Source organism: Tyto alba, unplaced genomic scaffold (assembly GCF_018691265.1).
Source record: "Tyto alba isolate M040663 unplaced genomic scaffold, T.alba_DEE_v4.0 Super-Scaffold_20, whole genome shotgun sequence".
Taxonomy (NCBI): domain Eukaryota; kingdom Metazoa; phylum Chordata; class Aves; order Strigiformes; family Tytonidae; genus Tyto; species Tyto alba.
The window spans coordinates 3,029,906-3,056,371 of NW_024881283.1; the positions used below are offsets into that span (position 1 = coordinate 3,029,906).

A 26,466-nucleotide genomic window follows, 5' to 3' on the forward strand; every position below is an offset into this window, starting at 1 on the left:
GGAAATTCCAGTTCCTATGGAAGCATGAAATACTTTAAAATACTTAGGCTTATGGGCAAAGCTGGTGTTGTTATGGCAATTGCCTGTTGCTTCCTTTTCTTCCCTGTCACTGTTTGGAGTTGATCTCTGCAGTTTTCCCAGGTGGATTTAATCATCTAATTCCTCTCCGCTCTAGTTGCTTCTCAGTGCTGGCATTGTCCACATATTGCTATGCAGACATCTGGAATGCATGAGTTACATGTTGCAGCCTCTAGTTGCTTTCTGTGTTCCTGAGAATGGTCGAAATCACACCTAAATCTTTCTGTGCAGCTGCTGCCTTCCCAGGTATCTAAATCCTCCCGCAGTGTCCACACAGCCACGTGACCAGCAAATACAAACCAGTTTGATGACAAGGTATGTCTATCAGGATTGGCCACACATCCTTTGATTAATGTCCAGTTTTGAGGAGGCAAGAAAATTCTCTTGTTGAGTGGGCTTTTGTTTTCTGTTACCTTTAGCTAATAAAGTTCAAATATTCAAGGCAAGGGAACCCAGAGCAGAACATCACTGGTGGTACACTCCGCAAAGGCATCCGTGGGACTGGTGGGCACTGATCAGCAGTGTCCTACCCAAAGGCTGATCCCTCCAGCTTCCCATTCCCTGCTTCACCAGCTTTTTTTGGTGCTCTGAGTAGCGGCTGGAGAGAAGACATAGCATGGAAAAGTCCTGGACCATGGAAGGAGACAGCAGTACTAAAATTGAACTGCTTTATGGAAATACGCACAAACATTTCAGCAGTCTTGGCATGTTTCAAGGGTCTCCACGAGTTGTGCTGTGGACATACTTGCATCCACACAGGACTGCTCTGGCCACAGGGCTTCTCACTTTCCTTGGTTGCCAGTAGGTCCTGCCACTTTGTCTCTGGAATAAATGTGTAGGCAGGGAGACTGGAAGATACGCGTGCACAGGTACACTCGTCTGATAGCATGCAAGTGAGCTGATGTGCAGTTTCAGCTTGCTAAAGCGATCTAATGGAGACAGGTAGGAGACTTGCAGGACGCAGACATGGTAACGAGCTTTGTGAGGCCAGGGGAGTATCGGGAGGCTCCCCTGGGACATGCCTGAGATAAAAGTAATAAATCGTTAACTCAAGGCGTAGGAAGGGCGAGGGGTGGAGGAGGGAGGCCCGAGACCCAGCTCCTGCGGCCTCTCGCCGCTGACATCCCCGCCACCACTCCAGGAGCTGCCGCTCACGGTGGCAGCGCGGGCCGCGGGTCGCCGACGGCGGGTGGCCGACGGCGCGAGCGCCTGGTGCGCGCGCGCGCGCCGCGGCCCGGAAGTGACGGCGAGAGGCGGCGGCGGCGCGCCGGCGGGTCTCCTTTGTGCGGCGCGGCGCGGCCGGGGCGATGCTGTCGGGGGGGAAGAAGGCCGCGGAGGCGGCGGCGGGCGGCGAGGGCGGACCTGAGGCGCCAGTGCCTCCGCCCGCCGCCGCGGGGGCCCTGGGCCCCTCTGCCGAGGGCGGCGGGGCCGCGGAACGCACTCCCCGCAAGAAGGAGCCTCCGCGGGCCTCGCCCCCGGGCGGCCTGTCCGAGCCGCCGGCCGCCGGTGCCGCCCCTGCACCCGGCGCCGAAACCACTGGCATCGCCGAGACCCCCGAGGGTCGCAGGACTAGCCGCCGCAAGCGGGCCAAAGTAGGTGTGGGGGGGCTCGGGCTACGGGCCCGGGCCTGCCAGACCCCGCTGGCTCGGGGGCGCGGCCGGAGCGGGGGTCTGGGGGGCGGCGCGGCCTAGGGCGGGACGTGCCACAGCCCTGCTAGGGGCAGCTCACTGCGCCCGGACCGGTTCTCTGGGAGGGGGTCCGTGGGGCGGGCGACGGGCCGGGGACCCCTCGACCGCTCCGTGTCTGGAGGGCGCAGGGCTGAGCAGCCTCCCGGCCCGGTTGGGCTTTACCGGGCGGCGCTGGGGTGCGGGGTGCGGGTTGTGCCGCGGGGAGGCGAGTCCTCGTCCGGGATAGACATGCGGCCAGCTAATGCGGATTAAGGGCTCGTATTGTCAGAGCTTACCTTCATAAGGTCTGGGGAGAACTCATGGACTTTCACAAAGGAGAACGGTCTGCAGCAGTCCTTGGAACCTTGTAGGGCTTCCTGGTCAGATACTGAGCAGTAAAAAACCCACCAGAAACACCTTAGCATTACCTCTGAGCTCTTACGATCTCGTATTTTCACGAGTACATTCATGTTGTTACTAGGGATATACAGATGCAGCACATTCATGTTGTTACTAGGGTTATATAGATGCAGCTTCTCTTGATGCTTATGTGCATGGAATGATGCTAGTTTTGCAAGGTTATACAGGTGATGGACCCACTCAGTTCACTGTTCTTCAGTTCCCTGTTGGAGAGTTGAGACACTGCTGTGTTACGGGTGAGATAATCTAAAGGCCATAAACAGCTTCCATTAATTTGGGCCTGTGGTATATAATGCTCGTATGTTCTGAACATCTGAGAATGTTACCTTTCTTTTGTGAAACTCTTTCTTGGAAACCCTATTGCAGGAGACTTTGAAGATCTTGGCTGTGCCCAGAGCTGATTGTGCTTGATATGGAAACTAAAATTACTTTTAGGCTCTCTGTCCGTTGTACTGTAGCTGTGGCATTGAATGTCTTGCTCTTCAGACCTCTTACATGACGTGGTAGCTGGACTCATCCTTTGCATATAGGAACTGCTGAGTAGATCGGGCTGGTGCATCTTTTAAACTGAAAGAGGGTAGACTGGATATAAGGAAGAAAGTTTTTACCATGAAAGTGGTGAGGCACTGGCACAGGGTGCCCAGAGAAGCTGTGGCTGCCCCCTTCCTGTAAGGGTTCAAGGCCAGGTTGGACAGGGCTGGGAGCCCCCTGGGCTGGGGGAAGGGGGCCCTGCCCATGGCAGGGGGGTTGGAACTCAATGATATTTAAGGTCCCTTCCAACTCAAACCATCCTGTGCTTCTGTGATCTTCAGAGGCAGCATACCTGGTGTTTACTTGCTTTATAGTGATCTGTTAACAAGAAGGAATTAGGGCACTATCTGTGGGTTGGTTCTTGGTGATGTTTCTCTGCATTGACAATTCCTGTTTGCTAAAGGTGTTAATCTCTTTTAACACAGTGTATCCCCATAATCAGTTCAGGCTAGCACAAAGTTGCCTTACTGTGAACTGTGGTGTGAACTCAAATGGGGAGGCTATCCAAGTTAAAAATAAACCTAGGGAAAAGCTCAGCGTTTTAATGGACTTGATTGTTCTCTGAAAGTTGTGCAAGCTTGAGGAGGATGGGAAACTTCAGAGGGCGTTAGCACAGAACTCCTTTATATTGGTTTCAAATACCTGTGATACTACACTTATGATGCTATAGGATCACTGCAACTTGCTTCAGAGTGGAAGTTCACAGAAGATCCTGGAGGTGCAATATTTGCTCAACAGTGTGAAAAACTGAATGTGCTGGGCAAGATAGAGTGTAAATATTTGGAAGAGAACAGATCATGGAGTGTGTGTTAGTGTTTTACTGAATTTAGACTTTCCTGTACATGAGCTTCACAATGCTACTTTGAATTGTGCCAGTTACTGCCCTTTCTTAATAACTGAACTCTTAACTGTGGAAGATTTGTCATTCTTTTGATGAGAAATGCAGAGTTGCTTTTGTCATCTCATGGTAGGAGCTGGCCTGTAGGGTGTTGGAGGATCAGTAGCTGCTTTCTTTTTATTTTTCTCATGGCTGCATATTATAAGTGCTTTTTTCCCTTCCAGTAGGTAGGGAAATTAAATAACAAAGCTTTCTTACTTTGGAAAAAGGCTTGGTTTATTAAACACTGAGATGCATCCCATCTAGGTTATTTCTTGAGGTTTCCCTGTTTCTTTAAGTTGAATCAAGTCTTTTTGCTGGCAGTATTATTTATTTTTGCTAGAGAACAGAACAAAACATGGCAATATATGGCAATAAAGATTTTTCTGTTGAGTCACTAGTGTGACCACCCTGGAGAAGAGGTAAATGTGATCCTCTGTATCAGGGCAAGATTTCCAGTAAATGGGACGCTATCTGTGCAAGATACATCTTTGTACAGGACACGGGTGGGATTTCCTCAGGAAATCTTTTGTGCAGTTCTGGTCCCCCGTGTTTGATAGATAAATTCAAGTTGGAACATATGGATTGGATACAGAGGCAATTAGTTATCCCTGAGTTTGACAAGAAGGTGAAGAAAGGGAAGAAAACTAGAGAGGTTAAATGATGGTATAACAAATAAACATGAACCGGTCTTTATATGAGTAAAAAGTTCCTATTACTGGACAAGTTGGGTGCTGAAGAAATTTTTCTTTAGTGGAGGTAGAGATATGGAAGTTGTTAAGCTGCTGAACATTTTATAACAGGGTAGCTGTAATAAGACTCAACAAGGTAACTCAGGTCTTTTCTAAGCAATTTTGTTGCTTGCAGTGTTCATTTCAGTAGTGAGACTTACAGGTATCTTCAGTGTGTTTATCCTCTGTTGTGCTTTTTACAGGTGGAGTATAGAGAGATGGATGAGAGTCTTGCAAACCTGTCAGAAGATGAATATTACTCTGAAGAAGAGAGAAATGCTAAAGCTGAGAAAGAGAAAAAACTACCACCACCACCTCCACCAGCTCCTGCAGAAGAAGAGAATGAAAGTGAGCCGGAGGAGCCATCTGGTAAGTAAAGTGAGACCTTCTTCTCTGATACCACTTACCTGTTTTATTGCCAGAAATTAAGCTGGGTCAGGTGCAGCATTATGAATCCTGTATCTGGTTTTGAATGATTGCAGTCTTTGCTGGCCCCATATGTGGAAGGAGGGGAAAAATGCAGAAGAGCAGCCTGATAAAGATGGGAATAAGCATGATCTAATTTCAGATGAAGCCAAACCTCTCGTACTAGATTTTTGTGATCCTTACTGACTTGTCTTTGGAAGCTTATTGACCAGAATAGCTTCTCTGGCACTTAGCTGCTGCACCTGCTTGTGCACCAACATTCACTTATTCATTTGAGAGAAAATAGGTTAGATTTACTGGGGTGGTTGCTATGCAGGAGAACAGATTTAATCAACATTGATTCCTGTGGCTTTAAACTATGACTCTACTCTTAAATTCTGATTGGATACTGTTTGCTTAAACTTCAGTGCTTTTCTCATTACATTTGACAGAGTTGTAAAGCTTCACTTTACATTGGGAAGTTTTTTAGTCAGTCATGTTCAAGAAGCAACTTCTGAAATTCATGAGACTAGCAGTACCCTATTCATTCCTTACCTCTGCTGTGTTTACAGCTACCACCGTTAGTTAGGTCTGGTGTTGGTGTATCACTCTACTAGCTACAAAATGATGCTTTTGCAAAATTTAGCTGTTGGAGAGATTTTACAAGGTGATGTGTGTGCGGGTTGGTTTTAGACAATAGCTGAAATCTAGTAGTTGAACTTTTGCTGATTCATCGCTGATGTGAATAACTGTTAGTCTTCAGTTCTACTACTCTTAATTGGCTTCTTTTTGGCTGGCAGGTTTGAGAATGTGAACTATAGGAGGACTGATGTCAGTTTGGGGATACTTACCTTCAGTTTCAGAAAATATATTAAAAACCAACAGTTGTATTTTATCTCTTAGGATTTGTCCCTGTAATCTCTCCTCAGTTGTAGCTGTTGGCTTCTGGCTTGATACAGGAATACTATAACTCATACACTTGACTGAAATATTGCAATGATAAAAATCCTCTGGGCCCCTAATTGTAGCTCATCTATCAAAAATGGAATTTTAATAGTTGTAATTATGCAAGTATCTTAAGTTTACTATTTAATTTAGTTTAGACTTTGAGTTTAATCCTTGAGACCTAGTATTAATATACTTTTGATATTTCTCAGATGCCATTTTGTACATCTAAGAGTGACTACTGAAATCAGTTTGAGGCATAATCAGTGAAGTACAGTGTTTTATCCCTTGAAGGAAGAAATTTGGAAGATATGCGGTGATGGACTTATGCTATTCTATACACACAGCAGTCTGTTAAGCATTTCATTAAGCTGTTAAAATGTATTGAAACTTCTCATTCAAACAGTTGTTAGGAGGAAGAGGCATGGAGTTATCTGTGTACAGAAGCAATGTTTATAATTGAGGTTTTCTCTGTCACTTCTTTGAAGCAAAATTAAAAAAGTTTAATAAATACTAAATAGGACAGTAATACTAGAGCAGGATTGCATATTGAAAATTTAAAAAAATGTAAAACATTAGCTTGTGTATTACTGTTAATTTATTCTCATTGCAGACCTTAATAATTTCCTTTGTAAGTTTAAAGCCTGCAAAGACATAGGTAATGCAGTAGAGGTGTTAAGCTGTCATGGTACCATATTTTGTGTTGGAAAGTCTGACTGTGCAAACTTAAAAATGTAATAGTGACAATAGCTGGTATTTCATTAGTCTGTCCTCAGGGACAGTTTACAGCAGGAGGGGGTTATTAAGTATCACACTTCAGGAGACAGCGAAATACTGGTCTTATATGGGATGGGTTCCATCAGTGTGTTCAGCTGTGGGGAATTCCACATGTTTTGACTACACAGATTGTTATAGTCTGGATTTGCAAGATGTAGTGCATGTTATTGCAGAGCAGTTTTAAAATGTGTAACAGTATTTCATGAGTAAAACAATTTCCTTAAAGTATCTTTCCTCTTTTTTATTTGAAAAATATTGTCTGATAGCATAATGCTTCCAAACTCACTTTTAGTGCTGAATGACATTTTTGTTCTTTTTTGCCAATATCCCTTTTGAAATTAAGGAGCTTGCTGCTTTTGTTTTTCTCCCCTAAGGATCTTTTTTGTTTACCCTCACAAAATTGGATTTTTGTTTTTATAACTTCCTGAAGATTTTCTTTACCAGCTCCTGTCTTTTTAGTTTTGTCAGTATTCTTACTTTGTGGTAATCTTACGTTTCTAGCTGCTGTTTTCCAAGAAAGTGTGAGACTAAATACAATCCAGATTAACATCAAGTAAATAGTCAATCTTTGTGGTGCTCTGTCTCTGTCTTTCATCCAATTTGTCCATTTTACTAATTAAATTCAGTACTTAGTGGTAATTCTGTGCTGCTATTCTTTATTTTAAAACAGTGGATGATTGTATAAAGAGGATTCCTTTGTAGACATTCTTCCTGATTGCTGTTCAGATCAGGGTCTGTTATTCTGTTGCCTTGATATTTTCAGCAGGGTCTGCTCCTGCACATATGTTATATTCAGCTGCAATAATTTGATGTTAACATGGATCAGCAGATTGCTTGTTGCTTTGTTCCTTTGCAGCTGGAACGTGACTTTCTTATGGGGAAGGAGGGGCAAGCAGCACTAGCAGGCCTTGTTTCATACTTCTGTAGTCAGACTGGATATCATTTAGAATTGTGTCCAAACACACAGTAATAGTAATGCTTTTTTTGGACCTAACAATGAAAATGGTTTAGCTGTTATTAACAAGAGAGGGAAATACTGATTTATTTTTTGTAAGTAAACCAAGAGCAACTTTGTCCCCTGTACTCATTGTCAGTGCTATTTCAGGGATAATGAATGCCACAGGCTGATTTCAGCATCTTTTCAATTTCTTAACTTAGGGAAGGCACAAGTGTAACTTTTCCTCAAATGTAAATATTTATGTTTAAGTTGTGTTAGTCTCTCCCAGAATGGAAGCAGGTCTTGTAATGTTCCCAGCAAAATAAAGTACTTACAGTGTAGGTGAAGTGAGGAATTTTCTCTTGCTATTGCAGACACATATGTTCATAGAATCCTGACTCTGGGACTTCTGAGGCCTGTCAAAATACAGTTATTTGTCACGGTCTCTCTTGTGAGTTTCTGAACCTTCCCTGCTGGTAGACTGATTATATAAAAGTACTGCCTATTGCTCTTCTACTGTAGTTGAGTGAAAATGTCCATCTTGTTTCAGTTCCTATTTTATCTGTAGATGTGTAATGTTACAGCATTCCAGATGTTAATCCAGGTTATTGAAGTATGAAAGCATTCGGTTTACTATCTATGTCTTGCTTTAGGGGTTAAATTTGTAGTTCAGATGAAATTCTTTTAAGTTAGTGTATCCCTCAAGAGCCTCAGATTGCGCTCTGGCAAAATTGTCCACCCGATCCCAAACTCTAGAGAGTAATCTTAACAATTGTGTGCTCAGCTTCAGGTCAGAATTTACTCTTGCCTGTTTGGAGATGACACCTTGAGCAGTTGTGCTCTAGGAAGTGACTGTGCCATTTGCTACCTTGACCTCAGCAGTTTGTTTCAGTGGGGGTTTGTTTGAACTTTAGAAAACATGCAATTTGCTGACTATAGGTGCACTTGGTTTAAAGGAGCTTTGATACAGGAGCATCTGGCCAAACAGCACGCAGCTGTACCTGTAGTGTTCCACAGCTTCCTGCTCTCTGGAGGTGATGACTTCAGGCAAACATCTGACTGTGGAAGAATATCGCTTACAAGCTGAGCTTGGAGCTAGTGTCTCCTGTAGAGATTAGCAGTGTGTGAAATGACCGATACTAGCTTTGTTCCTGCAGACATTGCAGCTGTGCTCATCTCTGTTCTATAAATGCTCTGTTTCTGGTTGTGTTGTGTTCCTGTGAAGGCTGCTATTTGGGATTTACAGGCAGGCTAAGGTAATTTTGAGACTTCTTCAGATCTTTGAGACGGAAGCTTTGCCTTTCCTTTTGTTTCCAGCCCTGGATATGTTGAAAGACTTACGTCTTTCAGTGCTGGGTATTGAGCACATTACTGATCAATGGTATTGATGTGTATTTGGCTTCAAAGGTGGTCTTAGTATGTTAGAACATTGTTGGTGTATCAAGGGCGCTGAAGCCAAAAGAAGTGGTCTGAGCCTTTAAAAAAAGTTGCATCATCAAGCTTCAAGGAAGGGTTTATGGCAAAAAAAAAAAAAAGGCTGTCTTGAAAGTAAAAGGCTTTTCAGAACAGTTCAAACTGTCCCCTTGCATATGGGGAGACTTGCAACTACCAAGGGCAAGATAATCAAATCCTTATGGTTTGAGATCCATAGAATCTGATGGTATCTATTCACCAGATCTTGGCAGTAAGAAATGTAATCTTACTCAAATCCTAGCCATTAATGAAGTTGATCATAAATATTTAGCCACTAGGAATGCTATATATTGTGTACTTCTTTATTTCCCATAACGTCTGATGTAAAGCGTTCCAGTAACTCGGGTAACACTTTAGAAGACCACAGAGTTTGGTGCCCTGAACCTAGGTTCCAGAAGATGGGTTTCTCAGAAAACGGGTTTAGTTAGTTGGTGAAGTTTAATACCTAAAACTCCAACTGCCGGGCCTTTATGTCCAATATGGTTTAACTTATGGAGTAAGGTCCCTGAGTTCTCCTCTTTCCTTCCACAGGGCAAGCAGGAGGACTTCAAGACGACAATTCTGGAGGGTATGGAGACGGCCAAGCATCAGGTGAGGGTGGCGTTTGATGCTTGCCACTTAGTAGCAAGAGCCGCCAAGATAGGGATTGATGCTTGCACGTGCGCATGGGTGTGATGGTCCAGCATTTAGCAAGAGTTACAGGAGTTGTTTACCCACCTGTTAAAAAAGTGAGGGGTATTCTCAAGTTTCAGTTGAGGTCTGTACCAACTGCAGAAAAGGACTCTAACCTCTGTTGCAATGCCTCAGGCCGATCTCTCATCCCTCCACTCCTCTCCATGTTCAGAGGAGTCCAAACATGCAAAAAGATATTTCTTACCTAGACAGTTTCTACCACCTAGAATGCCACAGAAAGACTTGGGCTTCAGCACAGTAGAACTTTTTTCTAATTTGCTGAAGAAACATAACGTGGAGTACCTTTATGCTCCTTCATTTTGTTTTTTCTTCTGAAAGGGTTTGTGTTTGAGCTGTGTGCCAGTGGTTAGCCCAGGAGACTTATCTGTTGGGGGGATACATAGTCTGCTTCTCAGTGGACTGGATTGTGAATTGCATTCACCATTTGACCTCAGTACTGATGATAGCAGTATGCACTTACTGCTTAATTCAAAGAATTGGTGTCTTTACTCTTAAGTACTTCAAGTGCTACTGGAAGTCTTCCTCCAACTCTGCCATGTTTACTCTCATTTGAGGACTGAGAATTAGGGCTTTAAGCAAAGTAGAAGGCTCCAGAACCTATTCTGTACCTCCAAGTTGCTCTTTTTGAAGCAAACATAACTTCAAGATACTAATCTGAGAGTGCATCCTTGTTGTTCCAAGTAAAGGAGCCTTGTTATGTTTTGGATCTTACCACTTTCACAGAATTTCTGCCTATTATAGATTGTGGACTTAAGGATGCATTGCCTATTTCATTTTTAGACAGACATTGGCTGTATGGAAATTCTGCATATTTTGCATTTAATATACATGCTGAGGGTATGTTTTAGCAGTTGTCAAGTTCAGCAGCTGAACACTCCTTTGGAGTGTTTTTCATTTGCAGATGTTTTAGTAGGTCTTTAAATGAGCAGCATCCTACAAGATTTCTTCTGTGTGGAAGAAGATAATAAAAATGTCAGCACATTCATTGCTGATGCTGAAAGTCAGGAAGGGACAAGTGTGTGTATAAATGTGTGTGAAGAGGAGATGAGAATCCAGCCTAGACAGACCCATTCCTGCAGTCATTAAAGAGTTGCCTGCCCCAGGGAAAGTGTGTGTAGTTCTAAACTGCTACTCCCTTTAATGTGTTGCTTTCATGAAACACAAACAGTAAGGGTGTGGGATGAAGGGGATTTAATCAGCCTAAAATTGGTCTAACTTTGAGTTGTGTAGTTGTAGAAATAAATTCAGGGACATTTAGTTCTTACAAGATCTTCCAGTGGTTGGGCCAAATCTTCGCTAATAACAGCTAGGCTTTTTCTAAATTCTGGTGTCAGACCCAGTTCTTTGGGTTTTTTCCCTAAATACCAGTGCTTATCCGAAGCTATTCTGACATTTTAGTTTTAAAGTTTGGGTATTGCCATAAAAGACATGTGGCCTTAAAAAAACAGCAAAAAAACCCCCTCCACCCTGGGGTACTTTCCAAGGCTGTTAGGAGTGCCAGTTTCTGTGGGTTCTCAATTTGAAGTCAGAAAGCTTTCCAAGAAACAGGCGAGTTGCTTTAAATGCACATGTCTGAGAGTTTCCTGGTAGTTGATCACTGCATGACAGTCAATGCTTTTTAGCAATTATCTGGAAGAGGCACACTCATTTTAGCATAAGCCTGTAAGAGGGAGTCAGGTTCAGCATTTCAAATCTTTAACTGGCCATTCTCTGAGAATTGTACTGCTGAGCTTTTTGCTAACACTTGATGATCTAGAACCTTGATTAAGATTTGTTAACATTAATAAAGTATCAGGTAATTGGTAACTTTGGTTTGATTTACATGCACAGTCTTAGAGAGTTCATAGTTGAGCATTTGCATTTGTATGTAGATGTTTGCACAGTTGGTCCAGTGTTAGACTAAAGGACAACAAAAGGGCTGGGGGATGTTTATTACTGGAGAAGCTGAAGTAGAGCTATGGGTTTCTTGTCCATAGCTGAATATTACTGTCAGGAAGCATTGTGGGTGTATCAACTTTTCCTATTGTTAATTAAATTTTACCTTCTTGCAGTGCTTTGTAGCCTCTGTTACTAATTTCCTCCTGTTGTAAAAGTCCTGTAAATGATTATAGACAGTTTTCTTTACCTAGAGTCATCACACAGTTAGAACTTCTAATCTTTGCTCGTGAATGAATTTTGTTTGGCTTCACAACCATTTCCCTGCTTAAATTTTTTTCTTCACCCTTGGGATGTAAAAATGCTTGGAAGTTAAAGGTGTGTGTGGTTGCATCAGAACTGAAAGAAGAGAATTCCTCTCCACAATGATGACATGTGTACCTCTGCACATGAACTTCAAACTTTCAAACAGTTGTCTTGGTTAGTGTAACACACTGCAAGCTTACGTTTTCTTCGATATTTATTACAATCTTTTGAACAATTACAGTTTCAGCAAATAATCTTAATCTTACTGCAATACTTGTGTTTTTTTTCCCTTTGGGATCTATTGGCTTATATCTTTCCAGATTTGAATATCCTCTCCTCTCTCTGTCCTGATCTTGACTCACTTCCTAGGACATGCAAGATTTGTATTGTTCTTGCTGTATTTCACATCTCAGTATTTCATTTTGCTCACTGTGCCTGCAAGATTCTCTTTCTGCACTCTACTCGTGCTGTAGCACTTTATGCAGCTGTGTCTTGATTTGTTACTTTATATACAGTATAACATTCAAATGAGATTGAGGATTGTAGAGTATGTAGCTATTATTTGTTGCCAGTGTTTGAATTGATAGAAGTATAGGTGCCTTTATGAAGTCTTTCCATAGAGAAAATGTCTCCTGTATATGTTTAACATTAGTCTTTTACATGTGGAGCATTTAAAAGGAAAAGTAAGGAACCTGTAGTTGTTGATTGTAGGCAGCACTTGGGGAGGAAACACAGGAAAAGCATAACTAGGATTGTATTTCATTGCACTGCCTGTTGTGAATATATGAAATCTGCAAAAAGAGAGGTTAAGATAGGCTCCTCTAGCTTGAGGAGTTCAGCACAAATGAAACCTTGAAAAGCAGGTGAGAGGAAACTATAGGCATTGTGTTTGTGTCTTACAGATCTTTTGGCTCTGAAGGGGTTCCAAAATGTTTTTCATATTCTGGCAGAAACTGGAAACCACACAAATGAAGGACAGCATCTAAAACAGTTATATTTTATTGCTGTTATGTTATATATACTATATATTATATTATATATTATATTAATATAGGCCCCTGCCCCCCTTATTTTTTAATTCCCCCTGGCCCCATAGTATAGCTTTTTCACTAAACCTAGATGATACATGTAATTCAAAGAACTGTTGATTTGGGAACCTGCATGTCTTGCAGAAGTAAATAAAAGGACTAAATGAAAGCATGACATGAAATTGGCTACCATATCACCTCATGGCTAGATGCACTGGCTAGGAAGGGTAGTGTCAAAATACTTATTTAACAGTTCCTTTTGCAGTGCCTGTAGACAACTTGTCTTTTTATTGTAGGTGTGGAGGGTGCAGCTTTCCAGAGTAGACTTCCACATGACCGTATGACATCTCAAGAAGCTGCCTGCTTCCCTGATATAATCAGTGGGCCACAGCAGACTCAGAAGGTGTTTCTGTACATCAGGAACCGCACCGTAAGTTTATTGTAAAAGTATTGATGAAAAAAGGGTAGGATATTTGTGTACCTTGCAAAGATTTCTGGCAGTTATCATGTCTAACAGTTGGTAGATTTTTTGGTTTTGAGACAGTGGGATTTAATTTCTTGCTCTAAGTTGCTAAGGAAGGTGTTATCCAAGCTCTTGATTGAGGCAATGCTGCAAGGCAGCATAAAGAATCTGTAGTATATTTACAATATCTAAAACACAGTCATAACAACCATCAAAACTACATGATTCAGCTAATACAGCTTTTCATTTAGTTAATGAAACTCTGCTTCTGAATGTATCATTTTTGCCTGATTCAAAACTTCCATGCAACTTAAAATACATAAAGAAGGGGCAATGTTCAAGTAATTAATCTGGGAGCTCATTCACTTGAGGTCAGACAAGCATGCCTGAAGTTTAAACCTTAATAAAACTTAAGCAGTAGTATTGTGTTTTGCAGATGATGCTTTTAAACTATGACAATGCTTTTAGGTTCCTCAACATACGAACAGGGTCCAGGGCTTTCTTGTGTGCTTAGAAAAGAGTGTTTTAGAAAACTTTTAAGTCATGTTAGAAAAATTAACAGTCGGAAGACAAGATATATTTTGAAAATTGCTTTGTTGCCATAGTTAAGAGAGAAGACACCTTATGCACCAATCAGTTTTCTTCGCAGACTTAAGGTGATCAATTGACATCACAACATATTAACCGTAGTAGCACCCAGTGCTTAAGAACTTTAAAAAGTTATTTGAAATTTATTCATGGCGGACATCTTCATGCTAAGAGAGTGACTTCTGCTATTCCTGTGAAATCTCTGTCTAATTAACCTAAGTTTTAACTTTTTGGAAGTCATGAGATGTGTAAAAACAGACCAAGGCAAGCCAAATAGTTTGAAAAACAGTTTGCTTAAAATGTGTAGTGAATAATCCTTCTACAAATTCATTAGAAGCAGAAGAGCCTTCCACTAAAACTAATAAATGACTGGGATTTAAAGGAATGCTTGGAAGGGGTGTTTGCATGATTGCACTAGAAAAGCTGCATTGCTGCTCTTTGGTCCTTATTAACTATGGAGGAAATTAGAGAAGTTCCTAAGCAGGAATCCCTTTCCGTGAAAGACTTGTGAGAGGATCCCCTCCAGTCAGAATATCAGAGGTTCTAGAACAGGAGATGAAGCAAATGGTAATACAAACCCGGTGGTCAGTAGAGCTCTGGAAGAGCTGTGCACTGCAGTGTGCATCCTCTTACTTACAGCTGGCACAGTACCAAGGGATTTGAAAATATAGAAGAGGGCATGAACACCCAGAGTTCCTGGGGGTTAGAGGAGTCAGACTAGTAAATCTGATATTTCCAATTTGCCTGGTAGCAAATGTAATTTGTTGGAATTGAATGAATAACCTGGTAAGTAAAAACATATTTTGGAGGGCTCACAGTAGCTTTTATAAAGGGGATTCGTCATTTACAGTCCAACTGAGTTCTTCTAAGGACTCATGAGAAGGTGAACAAAGGAGATCCACTTCTTGTGGTCTTCTGCATAAAATCGTTCTGCCCTAAAACAAACAAAAAAAAAACAAAACCAACCAATTAAAAGAAAAAACCCAAAACAGTAAAAGTTCGTGCTAAATTACTATTGGTTAAAGCAGATCATGAAAATTTGCAAAGCAGAATGTAGGATAAGTGATCTGTTGTGGCAGTGCTGGGCAGTTGTGGTTTGAAGCCTTTAAAATCTTTTAAGGCATGCACTGTTCTGTGTATTCATAAAGGGTCTAAAAATCAAAATTTGTAAATAAATGGTCATTTGCTGCACATATGAAGTTATTTTAGGTAGTAAAATGAGGACTACAAAAACTACAAAAATTGAAGTCTCTCACGAGTAACTGGGTGTTAACAAAGCAGATTAAATAAAAGTAAACTAATGTGAATAATGAAAGTAATTGTGTATATATATGTAAATACAGAAGTATATATACATACATAGAGATGAACCTTATGCAGTTCAGCAAGGACAAGTGTAAGGTCTTGCACATGGGAAAACATAATCCAGGAGTGCAGCACAGGCTGGGATCTGCCTGGCTGGGGAGCAGCTCTGGGGAAAGGGACCTGGGGGTCCTGGTGGACAACAAGCTCAATATGAGACCAGTGTGCTGCTGCGGCAAAGGTCAGTGGGGTGTTGGGCTGCATCAGCAAGGGCATCACCAGCAGAGATAAAGAAGTCGTTATCCCACACTACTCAGTGCTTGTCAGGCCACACCTGAAATAGTGTGTTCAGTTCTGGTCCCCACTCTACAAAAAAGATGTGGACAGGCCAGAGGGGGTCCAGAGGAGAGCCAGAAAGATGATCAAAGGGCTGGGAAGCCTGCCATGTGAGGAAGGGTTGAGAGAATTGGGTTTGTTCAGCCTTGAGAAGAGGAGGCTTAGGGTAGACCTTATCACCATGATCCAGTATTTAAAGGGTGGCTACAGAGATGGAGACTCCTTTTTTACAAGGAGTCATGTGGAAAACATGAAGGGTAATGGGTACAGTTTACTCCTGGGGAGATTCTGATTGGAAACAAAAGAAAATTTTTCACAATGAGAACAATCAGCCAGTGAAATAATTTCCCCAAGGAAGTGGTAGATTCCCCAACATTGGACACTTCTAAGGTTTGTCTGGATGGGGTGCTGGGCCATCTTGTCCAGACCATGCTTTTGCCGAGAAAGGTTGGACCAGATGATCCTTGATGTCCTGTCCAACCTGGTATTCTATGATAGTGATTTACATATGCAGATTTTGGGCTTTGCACTCTTCCAGTTGAGAATGGAATCTTAGCATTACAGTATGTAGTACTATGAAATGGTTAGTTCCACACTCAGAAAATTAAATGTTAAAAATTACTTGCAGAATCAGTAGAAGAAAGTTCTATGCTAAAGATGAAATTTGCCTCAAATGGCCTCCCAAATTATATGGAGAAGCTTAATCTTTCCTATTCATTATACTTGTATGGTTTCCACTTTAATTTGATATCTGTGAGGAGCTGTGAAGTTCAGTAATGCAATAGTAGAGAAATACCCAAGTAAATTACTAATTCTGAAATGTAAAATGGTGTGGAGATGCTATGCATGACATAGATCTAGACATTGAACATTCAAATGTTATTTATTAACTTGCCGTCCATGCCATGAAGTAGGAGTTCTGTTGGGAAAACAGTTCTGATTCTGTTATTCTGTGTTTTTCTTATAGCATTAAGTGACATACTCCACAGGCAGCTCTTCCTGCTTGGTTTTTGAACTGAAACTGACCTCTAAATGTTCTTGTGCATACATGACCAGTGTAGTCCATGGTAGTGGCTTGTATCAGTGAAGATGGATTAGATGATTAAAGGTCTGAGATAAATAAACTTCATAAGCTGATTAGTACTTCTGTAGCTTTTTCAAAATTAATGCGAAACTTGATGCTGAAACGTCAGTTGCTGGCTGATGCTGCATGCCCAATTAGAATATCGCACATATCACACTTGCTGTGCAGCTGGAATGGAGGCTGTACGTATAAGCATTCTGGTGCTTCCATTTTGTAGATTTTGTTCTTTCAGTGTATGTTTTCTTCTATGTGTGATTAAGAGATTTCTAACTTGATGCATTTCTAGTTATTTGCAATAGTGTAGGAAGTTAAAATTGACTGTACTGCACCTTCAAGAACATTGGAATGTGAAGTTCAGCGTGACTTGGGTAGCACTTCCAAAGTTTAACTCAGAGGGTTTCATCTCCTAACAGTATTTGGTAACAAACACACGGAAAGCACTTGTTTTGTATTGCTGAATGTAATGTGTCTTACTGTTTGTTTAAATACAGCTACAACTCTGGTTGGATAACCCAAAGATTCAGTTAACATTTGAGGCAACTATCCAACAACTAGAAGCACCTTATAATAGTAAGTCAAGTCTTTTGCTGTACATACCATTGCTATTTTTCAGTTGGTTGGGGAAAAGCTGCTCTGAATCCAGAGAGGACTTCAGATGGGTCCTTTTGTTAGTGGAGCTCCCTGAGTGTTCATGTACAGAATGGGATATTGCAGTATGCTTATATTTCGGGTTGTTAGAGTTCATTTTTCTGGTAAAGAAATATATCCCTAGCAGAATTCAAAAAAGCTGGTAAAAAGATGGATTGTTACAGAAGTTTCCTGTGAGTGAATTCACCTGCAGCTTTTAAGGTTTGCTGTAACTTAGTGGTGGTTTGCTGCTGTGAGATTTTTCTTAATCATAAGGTTTCTGGGAGACATTAAGAAGTTGCATAAGACTTGAACAGACTGGCCATGATGAAAGAAAGCAGTAAAAGAGTGAGGAGCTACTACTTGCAAATGTAGGCCATTCCACCCTTCTCAAAAAAGATCCCAGTGAACTGGAAAAGGGTGGAGAGGAGCCATAAAGAAAAAGTAATTAAAGAAAATAATGCTGAAATGAATGCAAATACACTGTCAAGCATTGCAAAACAGTGAATAATTCTGATTATAAAAATGAGAATTCAGTGCTCCAGTAATGGGTTGGCTTAGTACTGGCAAATTGCATTACAGTTCTGTGTAAAGATCTCTGGATTTCTGCAGTCAGTTTCAGGAGAAGTGTTCTTCCACACTCAATAAATAAGAAGCATTTAATGTCCTGTACAGCTTTTCAGACAGTGTTCAAAACTGCAGTGTAGCATGGAAAACAGCTTGTGTTTTCCAGAAAACTTTAACCTCAGCCTTCCTTGAGTAGATGGATTCTTCAGTAGGGCAGCTGGGAGTGCAGAAAGGGATGTGTTCAGTGTCACTTTGCTGGGTGGCTGCTGCGATACATTTGCTTGTGAATGTTTCAGTATATACTTGCTGGGAACATACAGAACAATTTCAAAACATCATGATTTTTTAGGTGATACAGTGCTCGTTCACAGAGTACACAGCTATCTGGAGCGGCATGGTCTAATCAACTTTGGTATCTACAAAAGAGTGAAGCCTCTTCCAAGTAAGAAACTTGACAATTTTTGGAGTTTTGTTTTATTGTTCTGTGATTTCTTGGGGGAAATTTTTGAGTGCTTTTTTAGGATTGTTGTGCTGAGAAAATAAAAAAAGTCTGGGAAGCCATCTGGCTATAGATGTTTGTGTTTTTTATTTTGGCAAGGAGAAGCCTTTGAGAGTAAATCACTTTGAGAGGGAAGATGTTTGCAAACCTTCTGTAGATAATTCGGTGGCTGTCACTGTTCAATGAGTTATCTTTGTTCATCACTTGAGTAACAAAAGACAGAAACACGGTACTGTACATCTGTTATATGCTTACATGACGCTTGAATTTTACAAGCGCTATCCTTTCTAGATTTTATTTTTCTGGGACAGAAAGAAATAAAACTATGATATTTATCCCACAATAATTAATAAGAATCAGTTTCTTCTTCAAACAGTTGTCCTTCAGAAGTAGTTTTCTTCCTTGTCACAGGTGCACTGATGGTGTATTTTTCTTGTACCTGTCTCATTAGGAAAAATTAAGAAAAAATGTTACCTTATTATGTACATAATTACTTCAATTTTCTTAATGTGGCTATTTGTTTTGATTATGAGTTTATTTTGTCATAACTACCAGAGAGAAAAAATCTGCTTTTTGTTCTTAGTATCTCTTAAATGCAACTTTACCATGACTGCTTACAATGAACGTATAGAGCCTATAGCTTATTTTTCTTTTTCTTTAGCCAAGAAGACTGGAAAGGTGATCATTATTGGTTCTGGAGTCTCTGGGTTGGCAGCAGCTCGCCAGTTGCAGAGTTTTGGAATGGATGTCACAGTTCTAGAAGCCAGGGTATAAATTTCTGTGCTATTTTACTTCTATACAGAAACTTAACCGGTAACCACATTCAGTACTAGCGTAAGGCTAAGTATCTCAGCAGCATGCCCAAGACAGGTAAGCTTCTGTGTTGTTAACAGGCAGCCAGGATGCATTGCTGCCTAGTAAACCTGTCTCACTAGGAAACAAATCTCTGTTCTCGCTGGGAGTTAGCTAATGCTTTCTCAGGGGTGGACTGTATAGTCAGGTGCTAGTGTCATATGCTCACACCAGTAACAGGCTAGAATCTTCTTCCTTTCATGATTAGGAACTGACTTTTCACCAGAAAGCAGAATGCAAGTCTGTGTTTCAAGAATTTGCCCATTAAATACAATATTTGTTTGGAATTGCCATAAAATGTCAGGATATTTTTCTTGCACCTTTTTAAGTCTACATTAATTCTTTCTTTGTTTGTTCCTGTGTGCTTAACAGAGGCTTTAAAGTAACACAAAGCTAGATTTTATGCTGTGTGAACTAGCTGATTGTTCTTCCAGGAGTAAGGTATTCTCTTATATCCAGGCCTAATGTGGAAGCTCCATTTTTTAAAGTTGAAGGTTTTTTTCATATAACCCAATTAATTGAGAACAGCTTGCTACTCATTTAAAACAAATTAGTCCATTGACCAATTAAATTGGAATTTATCTTATGTGTTACTTTCTGACTTCATTTTCTTTGTATATTTATTTCTGACATTTTTCTAGCATAGACTAAAATAATCAGCTTAAGTTTTTTATTTGAGCAATGTTTCAGGCTCTTAAGTTTGCTAGCTACTACTGCTGTTGTTGCTAGAGAGCAAGAACTAGTTGCTGTGTACTTCACAGGTTCCATATCAGTAATGCAAAGAAGAGCACAGCAATCTAATTGTTTAGGAGTCTCTTGCTCACCTGAATGTATTGTGGTTTTTTCTTGTTTGATTGGTTGATTTGCCTTAGTTTGTTCTTTAGGGGGAGGTTTTCTGATGCTGGAAGGAAAAGATCCATACTGTATCCAAGTTTTGTTCAATGCATCTTTATTATAACCAGTGTGTAGATCTGGCAAGAGGCTATTTAAAAATAGTGCACAATATTTTTCAGTCGTTTTTCTCTAGACTGCTGCAGCTCTTCTTGAGTAGTCTATATTTTTTATTTTTTAAGGCTGCTGCATTATGATGCATTATGATTTTAGTGATTCAGGTGGTAGTTTATTTGTGCCCACTCATTTTCTGTAACTTTTCAACTATTAGTTTACATGCTTCTGAATTGCTGATTTAATTACAATTACTAAAAATCAATCTTTACATTTTTGCATGAATTTGTAGCTGTTTGGGATCCTTGCCCAGTTGTAATTGATTTTTCTCTCTGATATCATCCTGCTAGCTGAACTTTGATTAGGGAAAAGCGGCTTTTTTTTTTTTTTTAACTTATTAAGTTTAAAGTGATAGGAAAACAAGTGTCATCCTTAAGTCAGTTGTATGTGTCAAGAATCAAAACCTTTTTCTTGCTTCTAAAATGGACTGTTGCTTCATGGTTATCTTCTTGATTGATAGGTGGTTCTGTGGAGAACAGATAGGAATAATTAACTGATGGTTTTTCTAACCCTAAAATTTAGTTTTCTCACGCACAGCTGAATCATTTCCTGTATGGCTATTGGATTTTGTGGTAAGAAGTGGGAGGAGGAGGAGGAAATCTAGTATGTAACTTAATCTACCCATGGACAATGAAGGATTGGGTTTAGAATCACAGTAGATTCTACAGTAGATGTAGTTAAATCTGTCCAAATCAGGTTAGGCCTATTTTTCCTTTTTCTTCTTCCTTTTTTTTTTTTATTTTAAATGCAGCTTAAACATTTTGTTCCTTAACTTAGGCAGATTAATTGAGATCAAGTGTTCATTTGCAGAGGTGCTTGGAGAATTGTACATTCTATTTATGATCCTTTGGATAAGAGAATACTTACACCACTTTCTGTGGAAGTTTCAGTGATTGTGTTTAAGTGAGATGTATTGTTGAATGTTACCAGCGGTTTAATATATTGTGCTTTTAAAAGGACCGAGTTGGAGGAAGAGTTGCTACCTTTCGCAAAGGGAACTATGTTGCTGATCTAGGAGCAATGGTGGTAACAGGACTTGGTGAGTTTTTGAAAATAAAAAGGAGCGGGGAAAAAGATTTGGGGACAAGATGTTACAAATTTGAAACCTTATGCTATTTCCTTTCGTGGCCAAAATCATTGGGTATTTTTGACTATTAAAAAGTAGATGTTCTAGTTCAGCCTCTGGCAGTTCGCATTTTTCATCAGTGAATCTTCAGAACAGATGGCAGCGCACACTAAAAGCCAAGATATTTGTTGGTGCCTGGCTCTCACTGGTCACTGAAGTCATACAGGTGCTTGTCATATCATCAAACTGTTGTAGATCCATTTTTTCACAGTTTGCTTGTGCATAGTGGAATGCTTTGGTCTTCCCTTAGCATGCAGTCTTTTTGTGTGTCTGCTTGTTTGCCTAGTTTCTTTAAGGTTTTCACTTTCTGAGCAAGTATTTCTAAAGCTGCTTTACCCAGCTGCGAGCAGCATCTGAGCTCAGCTCCACAGACTTGAATTTCTTGGTAACTCTCTTGGTTGTTTCCTTGGACCTTCTAAGGTATAAGCTGAAATTGAACATGGAGAAGTAGAAATGTAGTGAGGGGATTAGTTGAGTAGCGAAGAGCAAAGTAAAGAAGAGCAAATAAATAGCAAAATTATAAGATGGGAGAGACCCTAAAAAGATGGAATAGACTGTTTCATTTACATGAGAAAGAAAGGGAGGAAGGAGAATGAAGGCTGAGCCATTCTACAGAGAAGGCTCTTCTTAGAGTCAGGATTTAAACTCCAAAAGTCCTTCCTCTAAGTGATTTCAAAAATAATTATAAAAATAATGGCAAACAAGCCATGTTTCTTCCTATTTAATGTTGGTTTATGGGATGGCATCAGTTACTGATACTGGTTACTTTTCTGAGAAGATAGCCAAGTGTTTAGTGCAGAATACCCTTCAGTAATGCAGTGAAATGATAAAATATTATAAAACCTATAATAAAACCTAACTTAGTTTTGCTGACTGCCAAAACTTGATGTCTGTCTTATGGTTAGTCTTTTATTAAATTGTATACAGAATCTGTTTCCAGACAAAAGAGTATTGAAGTTGCACAGTCCTGGTAAAACAGATTTAAGGTTAACTAGTGAAAGACTAATTTTTTTATATTTAATTTATCATGGGTGTTTCCTTTGCAAAAGAATCTACCCTTTGCCTTGAATGAGGCAGCATATGCTATGGAGAAAAAAAGATTCCTGTAGTGAAGGGGAGATGGTTTGAAGGGCATCCTTCATATTCCTGAATCTGGAAGAAATGTGAGGAGGGAAGACTACTGAAGGGGTTGAGCTTGTGGTTTGGGAAGGTGAAAGACTGAAGTTATGGGATCTTTTCTGGTTTCATTAGTAAACTATGGAAGAACTAACATTTTTAGTAGGTTGTTGAACTTGAAATATGAGCTTATTTAGACCTACTTCAAAACTATTTTCTGCTTGTTCAGTCACCCTTCTAAAGACAGGAAGGTATTAGGGTGACTAAACTTACCCCTCTATTTTGAACTAAGTCTCTGAGTTTGATTGGATCACAGAATCAGAGAACACTGGGAAGGTTAATCTGAGAAAACTTTTCCCAAAGTGGAAAGAAGCCCATGTTGCCTCTCTTCTATACCATTTCCCATTTGTGTCCCTTCGTTTCCTTTCTTCTGCTGTACTTACAGAGAGGCTTTGATGTTTAGTGATTCTGGATGCTAAAAGTTGATGCTTTCTGCCTTTTTCATATTTCTACGTGGAATCTCCTAGATTGTTTTCTAATCTGTTTAGTTACACATCTTCCAGGTACAGTTGTTGCACATGGTTCATCTCCATAGATTGTATTCACTAGTGTCACTTGGAGTTCCATTACGTTTTTAGGGACTAAATTCTTTGGGTTCCATCTCCATGTCACCACATTTTTGAAAGTTCCTGAAGTTACTGTGCACGTGTGGGAGCTTTCCTTGGCTTTTCAAACACTCTGCTTGCAAATGTTCTGAAGGTATGTTTATAGCTATAAACTCAATTGTACTAATGTTGCTGCCACCCTAGGACTGTGCTTTTATAGTCAGCCCTTTTTTGCATACTGTCCTCTAAGTATTGGTGGGCAGGTTTTTTTTCATGACCTTGTTGCAAGAATTACTGTGAACAGAAGACCTTTAGCAGTGTTACACTACTTCACTGGAATGCATTTTGCACTGAAGTTGGTGTGTTTAGTCTCTGAAATAGCTTTAAGTGTGGGATTTTTATTTAATTGCAGATGAACTTTGCAGGAGTACTCTGCTAACTGTACAAAATGTTTTTCAGGAGGAAATCCCATGGCTGTGGTCAGCAAACAAGTGAATATGGAATTAGCTAAGATCAAACAAAAATGCCCGCTTTATGAAGCAAATGGACAAGCTGTAAGTCTGATCCTGTTCTCATGAACCTTTTAAAAAGAAATAGTATCTCAAGTGTTTTTATTACCAGGCTATTGGTCTCACAGGAGATAGCTTGAGGAAGAAGGAGAGGGAATAATCAAACTGTGTGTCCATTTTTAGGAGGTGTAGTAATATTCTGTACCTATTCTTCTAAAACCTGCTCTTTCCACTTGAGTTTTTAACTTCGAGTTTCAAAGGTTTTGTGGAAGCTAAGTTCCTATTTGTTCTTCCCCAAATCATTACTGTTTTTCCTTAGACAGTTGTCTTTCTCACTTCTCTTTGAAACATTTGTCTGCTGTGCTGGCACTCTAGCTGCTGTTGTTGCTGCTACTCCTTTTCCCTGAAATAAGATCATTCTGGCTGTTCTTCTTACCTGTTGCTTTTTAAAGAATTGACTAACCAATGCCAGCTGGTTGAATGCATGCAACAGTTCAGAAATGATATTCTAGAGCTGGAATTAACAAACTTAATTAGCTTTATTTCTTTCTACTGCCATGTCAGGGAGTACTGTTAGAGATAGAAATGACAGTTCCTAGTTTAGTGCTGAATCGCACGCATTTATTGACTGGAAGTGTTCCTACCTCCTGAATCTTAAAACTTGGTACTAAAAGTAACTTCTGAAAGAAGACAGGTGAGGATACTGGGCTTCTCGATAGAGGCCTGCAAAACTGATCCTTGGTACGAACCTGTTGTAACCTGGCACCTACAGCTTTTGTTACTGCACATGAGTGAATAGGGTGTTATAATAAACTCAGGGGAAGCTACAAAGGCACTGTAGACAGTTCTAGCAGTCAGTCTGCTCTCGTGTTGTGAAGCCAGTCCTGCATGTAACATGCTTGCATCTGCACTGCTGTGTTCCCTCTCTCCCAGCTGTTTTCAGCATCAGCCCAGTAATGCTTCAGTGTCTCCAAGTGGAGCACATATATCCTCGTGCAATTTTAAGAGACTCCCTCTGTTTATACCACCCAATAAGACACACAGTTCAGCTACTTTGAACTTTAGACCATGCTTTTATTGTCTCAGTAAGCACTGTGATATCTGCAGCTTGACCATGCATATTTCTTTTCTGTAGTCCACTCCATTCTGTTTGCATTATGCAGCAACTAGATCACTTATGCCTGAGGGGCTTAGCTGGATAGATGTAGCTTCTGTGGTACAGGCATTTCTCTTGCTCATCAGATAGGCATTTACAGAAGAAGCCAATGGGAGTGTTTGTCTGAAAAGGAATATTTCTTCCAATCACCCTATAGTGTTTCCTATATTGCATTCAAATGCTGTTTAACCTAGGAGACCCTGTCAGGATGGAAACTGGCAGTGCAGCTGCATTCTGCCAAGTGCTAGGGTAGGGAGGAATCCCTCATCACAGAAAAGGTTCTTACTAACCTGGTGGGACAGGTAACATCACCTCCTTGTGTTCAAAGGTGGTTGCTGCAGCAAGAAATTGATGCTGTTTAGATGTGTGCATTTATTAGTGTAATGACAGGAAGTTTATAATACCAGTCATATTTTAAAAAGGCATGTCACAAAATTTGTCAGTTTACCTGACAAGCTGCAAACAAAGCTTGATATGTATAACTGGATATATTTTCCAGACCAAGTTTTATCGCTTCCTGTATTCAGTGTTGTTTTGATGACTGCATAATGAATCAGAGCGCTTTTTTTTGATCACGGCTCTAAGAATTTATCTGTATCCTGCCTTTCTCGCTCCATTGGAGAATGGTAGCAGTCTGAGTTTGTTATAAGGTGTAAATTTAGACTGTGCTAGAGAAGGTAATCTGTGTCATTGCTATGGTTTCTTTTAAAATTTTGTCTATACTACTCAAGTGTCTTATCTGAGGCTTTGAAGTTTGGTGACCTGTATTTTTTTTTCTTTTTATTTGTGAAAAGGTTATTAAGAAGAAAGCTTTGTTCTTTTGACTTGTAGGTTCCAAAAGAGAAAGATGAAATGGTGGAGCAAGAATTTAATCGTCTGCTGGAAGCCACATCCTATCTCAGTCATCAGCTGGATTTTAATGTTCTCAATAATAAGCCTGTATCCCTAGGTCAGGCCCTGGAGGTTGTCATACAGTAAGTGACTTCTCCCCCATGGTAGACTTTCTTATTTTGTGGAGGATTTTCCAAAAGATACCCAAAACAATTGTGAAGCTCGTAGGGTAATCATTACCCACTTTAATACAGCTGTTTGGTCTCTGTTGAGTTCTCATGTGTGTGTGTGTTTCTTGTTTATTGAAGCAAAGTACACCAAAGATTGTTAAAGGAGTAAATATCTTTTCTTGAAAGCTTCTTGACAATCACCACTACAGTAACTGATAGTGGATAATTGACTTCGGATGAATTGGTGTACATACAGCCCATTTATGCTACTTGAAAGCTAATGGCATTTGTAATATGCCTTTTAATAATAGTAGGTAACTTCAGATTCATGTTTTAGCTAGTCAGGTATGCCTTATTTACAGAAACCTGTATTAATTTTCTAATTGCCATACGATTATTTACTAAAATATCCCATGATGTGCTTTTATTGTGTTATACTAATTAGGTTGTGATAATGGGTTTTTCTCAATAATGTGAGGATTTTGTGCTGAACTGACTCACTTCTCACATTTTCCAGATTGCAAGAGAAACATGTGAAAGATGAACAGATTGAACATTGGAAAAAAATTGTGAAAACACAGGAGGAATTGAAAGATCTTCTTAACAAGGTCAGATGATGACAATAAGAACAAGAGTATAGTATTGTTTTTCTCAGAAAGTGGCAAAATGTATAAATGCTTCCATGGAAAAATATCAGAAAGTTGTCATTAATGCTGTTCTTAAACATATCTGTTAATTTAAAACCTGCTTAGAAGCACTGTTATGGCAAAGAAATCTCCATTTTTGAGACAGAACACATAAGTGATTAGGCCAGAAGACTAAAACATAAATATGGGAGAAGAAAGGGAGAGGACAGACATGATAAACAGTGTTGTGTCATAACTTCC

At 40.1% G+C, this 26,466-nt stretch overlaps 1 protein-coding gene across 2 annotated transcripts in view; it reads left to right on the forward strand.

Annotated features, from left to right (window-relative positions):
* The first annotated feature begins 1,373 nt into the window (after positions 1 to 1,373).
* KDM1A (lysine demethylase 1A) overlaps positions 1,374 to 26,466 on the forward strand; it is a 41,187-nt gene continuing 16,094 nt past the window's right edge. The window contains exons 1-11 of one of the 2 annotated variants that reach the window (XM_033004082.2): positions 1,374 to 1,670; positions 4,508 to 4,673; positions 9,373 to 9,432; positions 13,040 to 13,173; positions 17,008 to 17,086; positions 18,060 to 18,152; positions 18,871 to 18,977; positions 21,024 to 21,105; positions 23,373 to 23,467; positions 25,410 to 25,552; positions 26,097 to 26,187. In XM_033004082.2, the coding sequence (XP_032859973.2) occupies positions 1,386 to 1,670; positions 4,508 to 4,673; positions 9,373 to 9,432; positions 13,040 to 13,173; positions 17,008 to 17,086; positions 18,060 to 18,152; positions 18,871 to 18,977; positions 21,024 to 21,105; positions 23,373 to 23,467; positions 25,410 to 25,552; positions 26,097 to 26,187 (1,335 nt within the window). In that variant the 5' untranslated portion in view covers positions 1,374 to 1,385. The remainder of the gene's footprint in view (positions 1,671 to 4,507; positions 4,674 to 9,372; positions 9,433 to 13,039; positions 13,174 to 17,007; positions 17,087 to 18,059; positions 18,153 to 18,870; positions 18,978 to 21,023; positions 21,106 to 23,372; positions 23,468 to 25,409; positions 25,553 to 26,096; positions 26,188 to 26,466) is intronic. The other variant, XM_042793940.1, reaches the window with a different exon arrangement.